Source organism: Gadus chalcogrammus, chromosome 7 (genome assembly GCF_026213295.1).
Source record: "Gadus chalcogrammus isolate NIFS_2021 chromosome 7, NIFS_Gcha_1.0, whole genome shotgun sequence".
NCBI lineage: Eukaryota > Metazoa > Chordata > Actinopteri > Gadiformes > Gadidae > Gadus > Gadus chalcogrammus.
Window position 1 is genome coordinate 12985134 of NC_079418.1, and position 15305 is coordinate 13000438.

At 43.2% G+C, this 15305-nt stretch overlaps 2 protein-coding genes across 2 annotated transcripts; both read left to right on the forward strand.

Moving 5' to 3' along the window:
- Nucleotides 1-1571: 1571 nt before the first annotated feature.
- aldocb (aldolase C, fructose-bisphosphate, b) lies at nucleotides 1572-9620 on the forward strand. Its single transcript, XM_056593553.1, has 9 exons — nucleotides 1572-1687; nucleotides 4047-4163; nucleotides 5004-5215; nucleotides 5320-5374; nucleotides 5455-5615; nucleotides 5908-5991; nucleotides 7170-7344; nucleotides 7807-8006; nucleotides 8456-9620. Exons 2-9 carry the CDS (start codon nucleotides 4052-4054, stop codon nucleotides 8546-8548), a joined length of 1092 nt encoding a protein of 363 aa, XP_056449528.1. The 5' UTR covers nucleotides 1572-1687; nucleotides 4047-4051; the 3' UTR covers nucleotides 8549-9620.
- Nucleotides 9621-10034: 414 nt separating this feature from the next.
- On the forward strand, nucleotides 10035-15178 carry pigs (phosphatidylinositol glycan anchor biosynthesis, class S). The gene is made up of 12 exons (XM_056593549.1): nucleotides 10035-10139; nucleotides 10646-10785; nucleotides 10893-11004; nucleotides 11106-11195; nucleotides 11402-11493; nucleotides 11686-11926; nucleotides 12690-12832; nucleotides 12952-13066; nucleotides 13167-13312; nucleotides 13738-13841; nucleotides 14029-14239; nucleotides 14406-15178. Exons 1-12 carry the CDS (start codon nucleotides 10121-10123, stop codon nucleotides 14682-14684), a joined length of 1692 nt encoding a protein of 563 aa, XP_056449524.1. The 5' UTR covers nucleotides 10035-10120; the 3' UTR covers nucleotides 14685-15178.
- The last annotated feature ends 127 nt before the right edge of the window (nucleotides 15179-15305 follow it).

Genomic DNA, 15305 nt, shown 5'->3' on the forward strand with positions numbered 1-15305 from the left:
GTGTCTGATATTTTCCTAGAAGAATATATTTGCTACAACAGGCCTATATTTTCTTCTTTTTATTTTCGACAGAAAATCACAGGAAAACAATCTCCTTCCTAGGGTTGATCAGGTATTACGTTTCTCTAGACCTTGAGTTCTCTGTCTGTTTATTATGGCGGCCAGTCTCAAAGAATATGAGCAGCACAGTGGGATCGTTTACATATTATAGGGGTGCACAACAACCCTAGAACTAAACATAAAAGCAATATTTTTAAGGTGATTGTCCACTTCAAACTACCAGTGTATTCCGACTTAGTTTGAGTTAATTGTGATTTAAGACTAGCAATGATTATGACAAGTATTGAAACATCAGAATCGTTTACCGCATGCAGGGTCCCGGATACAACACTTTTGGCAAAATAAATAATTATTTCTTATTTTCAAAAAGAAAAACCAAAAAACTTAAAACATATAATAGGCATGCCATTACCTGTAGTCCTTCCACCAGACTCTGTACTCTGCAGACCGCCAACTGCCTGAAGTCTAGCACCGTCCCACACAACTGCCCCTATAAATTATATTTATATTATGCATGACATATTTTCTATTCAGATGTGGATATATTTTTCATGTGTTTTCGACTGATTCCCCTCGACATTGAAGACGTTGAGCCTGAAGAGCCCATTGTGGGTTTCCCATATTGTTTCTGAAATGTACAATATTTTTTTTGTTCCTAAATGGCACTGGGACTGTATAATTGTTATTTTATTGAAAATAAAACTGTTTATTAAACAACTCATTGTTTATTTGTTGTTAATTTATTGTTTACTTCCAATGTTATAGTTATAGGGTTGTTTCATGAGGTCAAAGGTTTCGGTTCCGTCATTCATTTTCTGAACATCAGAATCAAATATCTTCTTATTGAAGAAATGACCGGGAATGCCTCACTTGTGCATGCAGAAATCGTTGCTGTTATTGTATAATGTGAGTACGATTTCTAGATTTTTTTTGTACTTAACAATATCATGTAGCTCAGATGTATGTTTGTGTTTGTTTGTGTGTGTGTGTGTGTATGTGTGTGTGTGTGTGTGTGTGTGTGTGTGTGTGTGTGTGTGTGTGTGTGTGTGTGTGTGTTTGTGACACTCACACACACACGCACACACACACTGTGTGTCAAAGGGTTATTCCATAACTAATAACACTGAGTGTTATTCCATAACTAAATGGGCATACGATGATAAAAACATATTACTCAACGTAAATAGCCTCTAATAAAAACTCAATGATTATGATCCCTGTGTGATATGAAATTTCAGTAGCCCTACTAATCAATGAATACATCATAATTATATAATGTTAATGTATTAAACAATTTTGTAACATACAACAAGCATCCATCAATTCTATCGACCATTTTTATTAACTTTGCTTTTTCCACCAACACTCTACCTAATAGTATCGAACATTGCAGTTTCATACTGCATTGTTGTTTGAGTCATGGTTGTGGCTTATGCGCAGGCGCAATGAGGCACTTTAAATAAAGGACTGACGATGAATACCTCGTCATATGACGCAGGCTCCGCCCATCGCTAGGGTTTCGTAAAGAGTCACGTTGCGTTGCGGGCATGAAACAGCAGACAGCCAGACGCACTCCATCCCTGCATCGCCAGCACACCTGAGTCGTTCCTCTCGTATCCATCATCAGGTAAGAAGGACTACAGCCTAGTTGTAAATGAACTATAAGATAACTCTGGCCACCCAATGTTGTGCATGCCCCCTGTTAAATAAACGTATAAACTAAACTAAACTATAGGATAAACAGAGACATATTTCATCTTAATAAGGTAGCTTGGTGATGCAGCAATACATCTCTGTGGCAATTTTTTCCTTCGTTTTAAACTATTTTAAACTAATCGTTTATTTATTTAAATAAAGGGTATCATCTGATCTGCGACGCATGTCATTTTGCTTCATACAACAGAGAGACGATGGGCGAAACGACAAGTGTCAGTCGTGTTGGTTATATTAGTTGGCTGCTTCATTAACCATTTGTATTGGCTTACTTTACATACTTACTTATATATTCGTAAACATGATCATTTTCCTAAATCTGCGCTGGGAGGCCGGTGTCACTGGGAGGTGGGTGGGGTCTCTGGCTGCGCAAAGGCACGTAGGCCATTTCTGGTGGCACGAATGGTCTTGACTTCAAATTCCATTGCATAATATTCATCAAAAGGGGTTGCTTTGCTTGGCATAGTCCAATACAAAGGATGTCTTCTCGATATGTTGGCAAGTATGCACACGTTGAAAACGTTTGGTGAAGTAAACAAGGGTAACCTCTACATCCAGGATTGTAGATTACGAAGAGGCAGGTGATCCTCTTAGTCCTGCTGGATCTCAGTGTTCCATATATAAACTGCAGCATCGCACGTCCATGCGTACCGTGATGGGTCACTCAATATCGTGACAATGCCATTGGCCCATTACACACACACACACACACGCACACGCACACGCACACGCACACGTCAGCTTCGGAGGATAAAAGCTCTTCAAACTAAAGGATTATAGCAACAATTCACAACAGATATATTCCGCATTCCACACATTACGCCGAAGTTGGGCCCACCACCACAATGCAGACAACATTAACAAGAGCAGCATAGCAGGTCCAATAATGGTGCTGATGCTTGGAGTCTGAATCTGGACTTCCATAAATAAAACCACAGAGTGCTAACAATAAATGAGAAAGTATGAATCAGGGTTCGAAGGGCCAAGGGACACGGCAACATTGGGAATATGGTACAAAACAACGTTAAACTGACCCACAAACCAAAGTGCCAGGGGGAGCAGCTTGTGAGCTGAATGTAAATGAACAGGCTGGCTAGGGGGCATGTCTCTCATTGTTTGATGTAATGAAGACTGGCAGGCCGGTTCATCTGAAGGCGATTGCATAATCTCTCTGTTTCCCTCTCTCTTTCTCTCACACTCTCCCTCTGGTCTCTTTGCCATCTTGATTCTATTATAAATCGTTTTAATTTCACAGATAAATTATTACACAAATGCTCAATCTTTTTCTCTCTGTCTCTTTCAGTAAGTCTGTCGGTCTCTCTCACACTCTGTGTTTTTCTCTCGCTCTGTTTCTCTCCGCCTTTCATGGGGTCCCTCTGACTCGTTCTTTATCTGTCTCTCTGTGTGTCTCTAATCGCTGTAGCTACACAGTCAGTGTGTATGGAATTACGCAACTGATTATTAACGGTTCAGCGAGGGAGAGGAAGCCCATTGCCATTGGCCGTGTGTTATGACCTAGGGGGCTACTGGGATATGTTCTACAGCCTTAGACTCTTGAGATGTGCAGAGAATCATAGAAATATATGTTAATATTCAGACGTATATACATTCATATATCTTTGCCTCATACATAAATACAAAATATAAAAAAGTTGTAAAGAACAAAATGTGTACAATAGAACCATAGAAATAAAAATGGTAAATATAAATCAATATGAGGGAACCAATCCCAGTCGAGAATAATAGACACACAAAATTATGATGATGAAAGTAGATCCGGTGTCTTGAATTACATGAAGTAATTGAATCGGACAAGGTCTGGAGAGGGGTTTGTATTACAACATAATAATGAATCAGCAGTGCTTGGGAATTAACAAGTCCTCCATTTTGTGGCGGTTTGATTTCAAGTCATCGCAAGTCACAGCAAAATATCAGCCAGCAACAGGAGATTAACCAGTGACTAGAATTGTTCAATTTATCAATTCATCATGTATATAGGTGAACCAGTAAAGGTAATCAAACCACTAAAGGTAATCTAGTAACTAGAGCTAAACCAGAATAGAGGTAAACTAGTAGATGTTAAGCAGTATAAGGGGTTTAGTATAGTGGTTAAACGGTAACTGACCAGTAGAGACCTTAAACCCGACGGTTTATGGCTAGAGGTTAACCATGAACTATCGGATAACAGAGGTCACCCAGGAGAGGTTAACCGGTAACTAGAGGTGACCTAGCACCCAGTGTAAGCTCTCCATCTCCTGTGGTTATGTCCTCAGCCAAGATGACTCACCAGTTCCCCGCCCTCACCCCGGAGCAGAAGAAGGAGCTCCAGGAGATCGCCGAGAGGATCGTCGCCCCGGGCAAAGGCATCCTGGCAGCCGATGAATCCACCGGTACCTTCACCTCTCTCTCTCTATCTCTCTCTCTCCCTCTCTCTCTCTCTCTCTCTCTCTCTCTCTCTCTCTCTCTCTCTCTCTCTCTCTCTCTCTCTCTCTCTCTCTCTCTCTCTCTCTCTCTCTCTCTCTCTCTCTCTCTCTCTCTCTCTCTCTCTTTCTCTCTCTTTCTCTCTCTTCTCTCTCTCTCTCTCTCTCTCTCTCTCTCTCTCTCTCTCTCTCTCTCTCTCTCTCTCTAGTAGTCTCTCTCGCTCTCTATCTATCTGTCTCCCTCTCCCTCTCGCTCTCCCTCTCCCTCTCTCTCTCTCTCTCTCTCGTTCTCTCGCTCTCGTAAAGCCTCCCCTACGAACAAGATGCGTTGGGCAGCGCTGTGTGTTGTTATTAATAATACAGAATTGTCATATTACATATTATAACTGTAGTTATTTTCACATTATTGTTGAATGCTACACAATAAATGAGGATACTTCCCTTTGTCACTATTGGTTAACATGGTAATGTGAAATTAATTATTATGTCTCTCTATTATGTCTATATTCTGTTAATTTAAATTGCCTAGAAAGGATATGCATCTTGCTTTGCGTTTATTTGCATTTATAATTAATAATATATATTTAATAATATATAATTTTGCCAGAGTATATAACTTCTGTTCTATATTATATTTAATATAAAGTGTGTTTAAGGAAGTAAGACTGGCAACTCGGAGTAATAAATCTTCAGGGACAGAGCTGCTCACCAGTGTTTGATATCCACATGTGGTCTGTAACCCCGGTGTGAGTGCGTCCTAGCAGCACCATGCCTGCATAGCATAAAGCAGTGCCGTGTGTACGTCCACAGGGAGCATGGCAAAGCGCTTCAACCCCATCGGTGTGGAAAACACTGAGGAAAACCGCCGGCGCTACCGCCAGCTCCTCTTCACCGCGGACGAGCGCATCGACAGCTGCATCGGCGGCGTGATCTTCTTCCACGAGACCCTGTACCAGAGCAGCGACGACGGGACCGTCTTCTCCAAGCTGATCCAGGACCGAGGCCTGGTCGTGGGCATTAAGGTACACCCCGCTCTCTCAAAGCCTGGGGCTCACTCTCTATCTCACTGCCGCCCCCTTTATACTTTCCCAGTATTTATGGGTAACCTTTGTTTATCTTTCTGCAGGTGGACAAAGGTGTTGTGCCCCTTGCGGGGACTGACGGGGAGACCACCACACAAGGTAACCCCGGGACCACCAAACACACTCCAAGTCACACACACATCCACGACATGATGTCTAACGTGTTTGCTTCCCTCCAGGTCTGGATGGGCTGTCTGAGCGCTGCGCCCAGTACAAGAAAGATGGCGCTGACTTCGCCAAGTGGCGGTGTGTGCTGAAGATCTCCGAGAACACACCCTCTGAGCTCGCCATCATGGAGAACGCCAACGTCCTAGCACGATATGCTAGTATCTGCCAACAGGTTCGTTTTGGTGGCTTTGTATCTTTTTCATAGAAAATATCCTGCTAGCTTGATATGTTGCTAGTTTGCTAGTGAGGTCTTTGTGGCGTAGAATCAGCCTACAATGGTATCTTGCGGCCTTGCTATTTTAGGATTTTTCAGCTTGGTATCTTGCTGATTTAGTGGATTAAACTCTTGCTATTTTATCCTCAAATCTAAGTATTCTTTTCACTGGGCTTCATATCATTCTATATTGGTATATTGTATGCTGTTGTCTAATTTCATGGGTTGTGAACTGGCTCCTGCCTTCTAGAACGGGATTGTCCCTATTGTGGAGCCTGAGATCCTTCCCGACGGAGACCATGACCTCAAACGCTGCCAGTACATCAGTGAGAAGGTGAGCTTCTTCACAAATCGTTTGTCATATGGATTTATCTGGACAGACGTTTCAAGGAAAGGGCAGCGCAGGACACCGTATACACACACACACACACCACACACTCATGCACACACAGACACTCACACACGTGCGTACAAAGAAAACAGCAAGATCAATCTCGCATCCCGCAGTGTCGTGATACTGATATCCCCCCATTTTCTTAATCTCAATGATGTATTCTCCTGGTAAAAAAATAAAATAAAATAAACATTTCAAACTCTCACGTCATGTACAATCCACAATCTTGCCCTCAGACCCCCCCTTCTCCCTCTCCCCCTCTCCCACACAAGGCTGTGCTTTATTTCACTATAGTTAGGTAGGTTGCTGCCTTAGCTGTTGTTACACTTCGTTTATTTCTCTAAGGTGCTTCTGTAAATTAACACAATTTTCAGCTGTTTGTTATTATTATTTTCAATGAACCAATAGTAGTTGAAATGCATTTTTTAAATGTCAATGTACTTTGAGCCCTGAATAACAGTAAAAGCTTTTGAATAATTGATTTTGCATGCATAATATACTACATTTTCCATTGAACATTTACCCCTGTAACCCATAAATGGACTCATTTTGTAATGCAATCAAATGCTCACACACTAGATGCTTAAAGACACATGTGTAAGTCCTGATATTCTCCTGCGATTCTCCTGATGGGCTGTATGTATGAACAATATATCCTGAAATTTGTAGTAGTATTTTCTCCGTAGGAAATGTAAATTACCGTATATTTGAATGAGGAGTAGAAAGTCTTGATGACGCTTCTGCATGTCATTGAGTGGCCTCCTAAATGATAATTAGCACTGAATAGTTAAAAAGGTTAATTGGTTAAAAAGGTTGAGCGCTCGCAATGCGAGCGCAGAAACTCTAGTTTGTATAATAGTTATAATTTCCGTGATCATTTAGGCCATTTAAGGCATATTTGATTTTTATTCAAATTGATATCACAATATACTACGTCAAGATTTTTAAAGGAATTGGCGGGATGATTTAATGAGGTCACACGCTGGTCCATTGTGATGATCTTGTGTTTATTTTTGTTCATGTGATATGGGTGTGCAAAAAAATAGTAAATTGAGAATCATCTCCACATGTCTTTGTTTCCAAATGTCCGCCTCCTCCTCCCCCCTCTGTTCCGGTAGGTGCTTGCGGCCGTCTACAAAGCGCTGTCGGACCACCATGTGTACCTGGAGGGTACGCTGCTGAAGCCCAACATGGTCACAGCTGGACACTCCTGCCCCCACAAGTACAGCAACGAGGAGATCGCCATGGCAACCGTCACAGCCCTGAGACGCACGGTGCCCCCCGCCGTCACCGGTGAGTCATGTGCTTCGTCCGACAGGAAGTCAATTCCTAAAGTTAATGATGAGGCAAGGGTGGGCTTACTCCGCCGTACTAACTCTGTGTGTGTGTGTGGGTCGCCCCGGTGGCTCAGCGGGTAGAGCGGGTACCATTAAGGCCCTGTCCTTACTGCAGGGACCAGGGTTTGATTCCGGCCCGTAGTCCTTTGCTGCATGTCTTCCTCTCTCTTTCCCATATTTTCGTGTCTCACTCTACAATTATAAGGGGAAAACCTTGAAAAATAAATCTTTAATAAAAACCTGGTGTGTGTGTGTGTGTGTTTGTGTGTGTGTGTGTGTGTGTGTGTGTGTGTGTGTGTGTGTGTGTGTGTGTGTGTGTGTGTGTGTGTGTGTGTGTGTGTGTGTGTGTGTGTGTGTGTGTGTGTGTGTGTGTGTGTGTGTGTGTACATTATATCGTGGATGATGTCTCTATCCCCAGGCGTGACCTTCTTATCTGGCGGCCAGTCAGAGGAGGAAGCCAGCATTAACCTCAATGCCATCAATACCTGCCCCCTGGCCAAGCCCTGGGCTCTGACCTTCTCCTACGGCCGCGCACTGCAGGCCTCCGCCCTCAACGCCTGGAAGGGAGAGCTGGACAACGAGAAGGCCGCCACCGAGGAGTTCATAAAACGGGCCGAGGTGCGTTTGTGGGAGTGCGATAGGATTAGAAAGACGACTGTCACCAAAGGCCCAATCCCATTTCTACCCCCTACCCCTTCCCCTTACCCCTCCCCCTTGCATTGAAGGGCTAAGGGGATGGGGTAAGGGGAAGGGGTAAGGGAAAGGGGTAGAAATGGGATTGGGCCTTAATGTCCTCTTTAGATGGGATTTCATCGCCAAGTCTGTAAATATATAAATAACAGCACCGTTGGCGTCGGACCTACTTTGAAGGTTAACAAAGCAATGTACTAAAAAATAAGTGTATACTATACATAGTTTTTCCAAATAAGTATATACTAAACTTATTTTCTACATTTTCTAATATCCCATAATAATAACATCCTATCGAACTTTGGACTTCAGCTCGTCTTTAAAAAGATCTGTTTTTTCACTGTTGTTTGCCATGTTTCTCTCCGTGCCCCCTCCAGGCCAACAGCCTGGCTGCACAGGGCAAGTACGAGTCCTTTGGCAGCGGCAACGCGGCGGGGCAGTCCCTCTACGTAGCCAACCACGCCTACTAAGCCAGCCCAAAGGACTACTACATGCTGCTGTGACCACACCTATCGTCCTACCTGCTCCGCTCCTCCACCACAACCCCGACTCCCCTCTCTATAACCAGCCTGCTCGGTCTACCGTACTTTAGAGTTTAAAAATACCATTGTTAAACGTGTGAGCTTAACACATAATGTGAAACAACAATGGTGATACATACCAAACAAACAGCAAGGGGAAGAGGCTGTGTTTTCTGTTACTCTGATGACACAAGAGATCCTGGTGGCAACTGTAAAAGTGATGTTATTTAATGTGTGTGAGCAGTGAATGGGTTTTTAAAAGTCAAAGGGGATTGAGCATGTTGGGAATGGTTGATTTTTGCTTTGTTGAAGGAAGTGAAACCGAGCACATACTGTAGGTATGTTTACCTTTCTCATAGACCATTATAGATGACGATTGCGTCGATGCAGGTGGTATTTCATCTTGGTGTTTTGAGAATGAGAATGCAGTTGTGGTTGGTTGACACGTGACACTACACATCTGTCCTGCAGTGGAGCCAGTGGATTGGTTACGAAAGTCAAGTTAGAGCGGACCAGATTTTAAGAACAGCCAATGAGATTAACTGCAAATAGTTGAATTTGCTGATTTACCTAATTTATCAGAGAATGTCTGAGTAAGATTGCTTGAGTGACACAGACACACAGTGTAGGTTTAACTAGAGACAGCTGTAGCTCCAGCAGCAACAACTTTACGTCAAAATGCTCAATCATTCATCTTAACGTTTCTGTTTGTCTAATCCTTAAAATGCTTATTAAGGAACTGTATTGTGTGTCTGTTCTAAATGTAACAAGAGATATACATTATCTATTAATCCATGTATTCGGTTGTGAAGCTATCAATATTTTGTGGTGCTGGTGTTTTAGTCCACTATTGACCCTTCACTGAGACGACGGCTTCTGCTGTCACCTGTCACCTGTCACCTGTCATGTGGGGTTCGGGGGGGAAACAGTCACTGCCTGTTGGAATGTTCTATTGTTTGTGTTGATATTGTTCTTTGAGCACTTGGTGTGTAAAGTAGTGGAGAAAAAAATAAAAAATACAAATGACTACACATGTTTGATGTGCAATCGTTCTGTCTTTCTGAATGGGCATTTTAGTTTAAGAATTTCATTGCTTGAATCAATATCTACAATATAGATTATTTTAACATTATTTATCATCCAACGACTCAAACCATAAATTGTAGATTTAATTTGTAGTTATTTTGATTGAGCCAGGAATACGACAGCTCATCCGCTGGAGGGTGATGTTTGCTGAACAATATGACGTGTATCCGGGACAATGGGTGAGTTCGATTTTCACTACGCCATAGTCTGCGTGAAACCCGAACATCCCATTTTGTTCTAGATAAAGCTAATTCAGCATACTCCTCCGAAGAAAATATACATCCTGATTTTATATTTTACATTTATATACTCTATTTTGAATTAGAGCTTTTTTAACAACATTCAACATCCGTTTTAACAACTCTTTATAGATCACGTGATGTTTTTTTCCCGTCTTGAAGTTAAACCAACGCCCCTCTTCACCGCACAGACAGAATGGCTACCGCGGAAGTGGGTGAGTGATACCACAATTGCTTATATTTTGCTTTTATTTATGTTCTGCATACTTATGTGATATATATCTACAAGGATATTGTAGTACATTAGCAGTTCTAGGACTTGCACTGAAAAAGTTTTGCGGGGGAATGGTTAGTCAATTGTTTTTTCTTAGTAAACCATATTAACACCTGCTATTCCCTTAGCTGCAGATTTATACATGGCATTTTCGGACCCTTACATTAAGTATAAAATAAACGTATTTGCGTATATTCTATCGATCATCATCTGTTGTATTTTCTATTACTCTTTCTTTTCATTCAATTCATAAAACCACATATAATTACATATTTTAGGTTAAAAAAAACATGGTACTGGTTGTAATGGTAAATCTGGTTGCTTTGAATATCTATCTATCTATCTATCTATCTATCTATCTATCTATCTATCTATCTATCTATCTATCTATCTATCTATCTATCTATCTATCTATCTATCTATCTATCTATCTATCTATCTAAACAGAACGCAAACGAGGCCAGCTTGCTGCCCTGTCTATAGCGGTGGTGGTGGTCTTGGTAGGGGTCCCATTATGGTGGCGCACCACAGAAACATACAGAGCCTGGCTTCCTGTCAAACAGATCAATGAGTTGGCTGAGCTCCAGGTTTGTCTGTGTTATCGATCAATGGCTCACTGGACACGTTATGTTCATCCGTCGTCCAACGTCTGCATGCATTGGCTCTTCTCATCTGGTTGGAAATGGTTCCACAGCTGCAGCTCAGTGTTGACGTGGAGGTGGTGTTCTCTCGTGGGACGCTGATGCCGGAGCAGCAGAAGAAGGTTCCATTTACACGGACACAGGAGGAGGCCCAAAAAGTGGACGGTGATGACGGCGTTCATCGGTTTGCAATTACTGTCGGATCAATTAGGTAGCATGCTCCTCTCTCTCAGTGTACTTATATTCTGCCTCGTGTCATTTGACAGATGACACAACCTTGCGGTACCGTTATGAGTCAAAGTATCGTACGGCTAACATCATGGAGGAAGATGCCCTGAAGCAACCCACTGCAGCAGGTACGATTTACTCTTCTGCCTTTAGCACAATTTCACACTAGCTGTGTGACATTTGTGTGCTCACACGCAAATCATCCATGTAATGGATGACAATATATGCTTACCAAGTGTGTTAGGGTACCAAGCAGGATGCCACTTAAGAATTCTGAATGAGATCCTTGCGAGAGACCACTCTGGTGATGATACCCTCTCTGTTCTCCACGTAGAGGCCGATCTCTCTCTGCATACCCTCAGTGCCAGTCCTTGCGGATCGGTTGTGGTTTACGTGATTCCAGAAACATCTGTTCTTCTGCCTCAGGTACAAATAACCTCTGCTCTTTCTTTTCACATGCATCTTCAATACCTGAGTTCTCAACTGGAAAGAAAATACAGTTATTATCATGACATTAACAATCTATAATACATTTACATAATACATTTAGGTGATTTTGTTGATGCTTTTATCCAAAGCGACTCACAACCATTCATTAACAGAATCACACATCGACAGGGCGTGGACGTGTACATCGGCCATCGCCGGACCGCCGTTCTGCGCATGGGCGCTCCGATGAGCGTGGGCAAGAACCAGAAGCAGCTGCTGGCCCACCTGGAGCCGCGCATCACACAGGTGGTGCAGGTGATGTCGTTCAGTCACACCGACATCACGGCCGCCCTCAGTGACAGAGTCCGCCTCAGCCCTGGGAGCAAGGAGAGCTTGGCTGACAGCATGAGGTCCTTCAAGTCCAGCCCTGGTAAGATATTATACGGAGGGGTGCACATAACTTTTTTTTACCAGGAGACGGTGTTTGGTACTCACTCCACGCGTAGCGTTGATTTAATTACACCTGACGTTATGAAACTTCCTCTGTTTCACAAAGGAGATCCCATTTTCAATGCACAACTTCTGTGTTTTTGGCTCCAGCTGAATGTTTAATAAAACTGCAGCAGCTTGACCACGCAGCGAATGGATGCCTCACAGTAACGTACGTTGCGATCGGCTGATTTTTGCGCAGTTTTCCAGTGTGTGCGTGGTGCACAGCACACGTGTCAGTGCACTCATCATTCTTGTTGAACCACGGCACTTCTTGGAGACAAAAAAAAAAATCTTCTGCTTTGTCGTCTACTTTGCCGAAACACCAAAGTCGACAATCTACACGTGTGGTTTTGTATTGATGACCTGAAGGTTAGGTACGCAAAAGTATGGTAATAACACAAGTGACGTTATGCATCCCTGATTATGGGCGCGCATGCATACCAGTTATGTGCACCCCTGATTATACGAACCTATGATACCTAAGGTGTTGTATGGGGAGGCCAGGTAGATTTACTGGTGGCTCAGTAGTTCGCTCCACTCCTTTTCTTTTTGTAGGCATTACTGAGATGCTTTGTATCAAGATATATTAGATCAAAGTGTTTGTTATGACCAAAGTAGATGACTGTGATTATTGTCCACACTGAGTATTGGTGGAGTCGCAGCTAAATCTATTCTTCATTTTTGTTCATGAAACGCTATAGGTTATGAGATAACGTTCAGCCTGCTGAATCCTGACCCAAAGTCCCATCGCCTAGACTGGGATATTGAGGGTGCTGTACACAGCTATATCCAGCCTCTGCTCACTAAACTGGCCCCTCTGGCTAACTTCAGCATCGACTCACAGGTGTGTGGCCATGCCTTCCTGCATGCATGCGTGTGTGTGTGTGTATGTGTCCGTTTTCCAAACAAGTGCGTAGGTAAATCACTCAGGTTTGACGTGTACCCCACCCTCTGTACTTCTAGATTTTGTACTACGCCATGCTGGGGGTCAACCCTCGGTTTGACAGCAGCCTGGAGGCCTATACGCTGAATGCAGACAGCCTCGCGCATGTCATAAACCCTGTGGAGGCTAGGCTTGGTAAGACTCATTCTCTCTCAAGGACACAAGAACAAATAATCTCCGAAGGGCTTTGAGAGGACTCCAATTCTACTTCAATATTTCTGTGTTTTTCCTCCAGGCTCCAATGCTGCGTCGTCCAACCCAGTGCTGAACTTCCTGCTCTATGTCCCTGATGCCCACCACTCCCCACTCTACATCCACGACCACCAGAAGCAGCCGGTGGCCTCCAACGCTTTCCACTCACCTCGCTGGGGAGGGATTATGGTCAGGACTTTTCAAATGCACTATAGACATCGTACCCATCCTCTCCAAACCTATGAGACAATATTTCTGTTAGTGTTAAGATTGGTTGTTTATAGTAGCCAACGTAGCCAACCCCCCCCCCCCCCCCCCCCCCCCCCAGTGTTAACTCTGTGTTGTATATGCTGAACCAGTGTTTCCCCTAGATTTTTTTTTTGTAGCAGTGGTTCTGTGAGCTGTTAACCTAGCAACGCTAGGAAGATTTTTTCTTTTAAAAGAACCCTTCAAATGGTTACTTCTGGTGAGATTGTTTTGAAAAAATTTACAGATTGAGCTTCCAAATATGACATAACAACCAACAGAGTCAAGGTATCTGCTGAAACCAGATCATGCGATGGTGCACATAGAGGAAACACTGGCTGACCTCAGGCTTCCACTTTGTCTTACAGGTGTACAATGTAAACGACTTGTACGGAAGAGGGGAGACCCCACTCCCGGTGAACATCAACATTAACATGGAGAAAGTCATGGGCGTGTTCCTCGCACAACTTCGGTAGGGCTATTCATACGATGGATGTGTAGAACTCTTTTAGCCCTCCATTATAACCCATCCGCATCCCCCCACACGTGTATTCTTAACCATGTGCGCACATCCCCCCCCACATGTGTATTCTAACCCTTGTGCACACATCCCCACACATGTGCATTCTAACCAATGTGTGCACCTGCACCTGTATCAGACTGATGCTGGGTGTACAGTCTTCCCCGGCGCCCCCTGGCTTCCTGGTGGAGCCGTGCGGCGGTGCGGGACTGGCTGACTGGGAGCTGGATCGGCTCATGTGGAGCAGGACGGTGGAGAACGTTGCCACAGCAACCACAACCATCACTTCACTGGCCCAGCTCCTCGACCAGATAGGCAACATTGTTATTAACGACAACATCGCCTCGCAGGTGATGAAATAAAAGCTTTGTTCTTTATCATTTGCTGGATCCGTCAATTTATTTAATAACATAAATAACAAACTTGGGTTACTCTTGCACATATGCTTGTATATTATCATTTGGTACTGTTTGTCATTATATTCTGTATCTGTTATCTAATATTTTGTTGTGACAGGTGTCCAGCACCGTCACCTCTCTACAGCTGGCTGTGGCAGAGCTGGAGGCTGGGAACCTGGGCTTCGCTCTGCAGTACAGTAAAGAGGCCATCTTAGCCTCAGAGAGGGCCTTCTTCGACCCCTCCCTCCTTCACCTCCTCTACTTTCCAGACGACCAGAAGTTTGCCATATACATCCCACTCTTCCTGCCCATGTGTGTTCCTATATTATTGTCACTGATCAAGATTGCATCTGAGGCCAGACAGAGACGCAAGTTGAAGCAGAGCAAGAAGGACTAAGAAGGACTCGAGCAGTGTGAAGGACTTATGACAGTCTGAAGACCAGAGTTTTCTGACTGGTCTTCATATTTAAAACTTTCTTAATGGGATGAATCCTGGGAAGGAAAGATAACTAAACTGTTAAGCCACTTTCAGCATGGATTGTATTATGTTTCTGTTTATAAGGGAGCGGTTATTTTTATTTATTATATTATTTGCAAGATTGAGCGCACATAGCCTATGTCTGACACTGACCTAGGCCAGAATTATTTTTTTCTATATGCAATGGTTTTATGTATTTGAAATTTCAAATGATTCAAAGTAAAACAAATAATCAACTTTTAATTTAGGCATGTATCTCAAGCTGCTGTCTTTATGTGTTAATATTAAACTTGCATACATACAGAGTTAAATGTTTGTGAAGCACTGCTTTGTAATCTGAATGCTGGCCCTGCATTACCAACATGCATCTTTCTAAATTGAGTAAACATACACCATCTTTCCCTGAAATGCATCTCATAAAACGGAAGTTTGCTTAAGGCATTTTTAAGCAACAAAACAAAATCCATTGTGAACCACCTCTACTCTATCAAACAATGGGAGATTTAAATTCGGAATTCTGATTCGGCAGGCGGGAAGACT

Excerpts from the sequence above, each read along its gene's own strand:
- aldocb (XM_056593553.1), top strand. The coding sequence starts at position 4,052 with ATGACTCACCAGTTCCCCGCCCTCACCCCGGAGCAGAAGAAGGAGCTC. Across the intron at positions 5,375-5,454 it reads CGGGGAGACCACCACACAAG|GTCTGGATGGGCTGTCTGAG; the intron begins GTAACCCCGGGA and ends GCTTCCCTCCAG. Across the intron at positions 7,345-7,806 it reads GGTGCCCCCCGCCGTCACCG|GCGTGACCTTCTTATCTGGC; the intron begins GTGAGTCATGTG and ends CTCTATCCCCAG.
- pigs (XM_056593549.1), top strand. Across the intron at positions 11,927-12,689 it reads GTCCTTCAAGTCCAGCCCTG|GTTATGAGATAACGTTCAGC; the intron begins GTAAGATATTAT and ends GAAACGCTATAG. Across the intron at positions 13,842-14,028 it reads GTGTTCCTCGCACAACTTCG|ACTGATGCTGGGTGTACAGT; the intron begins GTAGGGCTATTC and ends CACCTGTATCAG.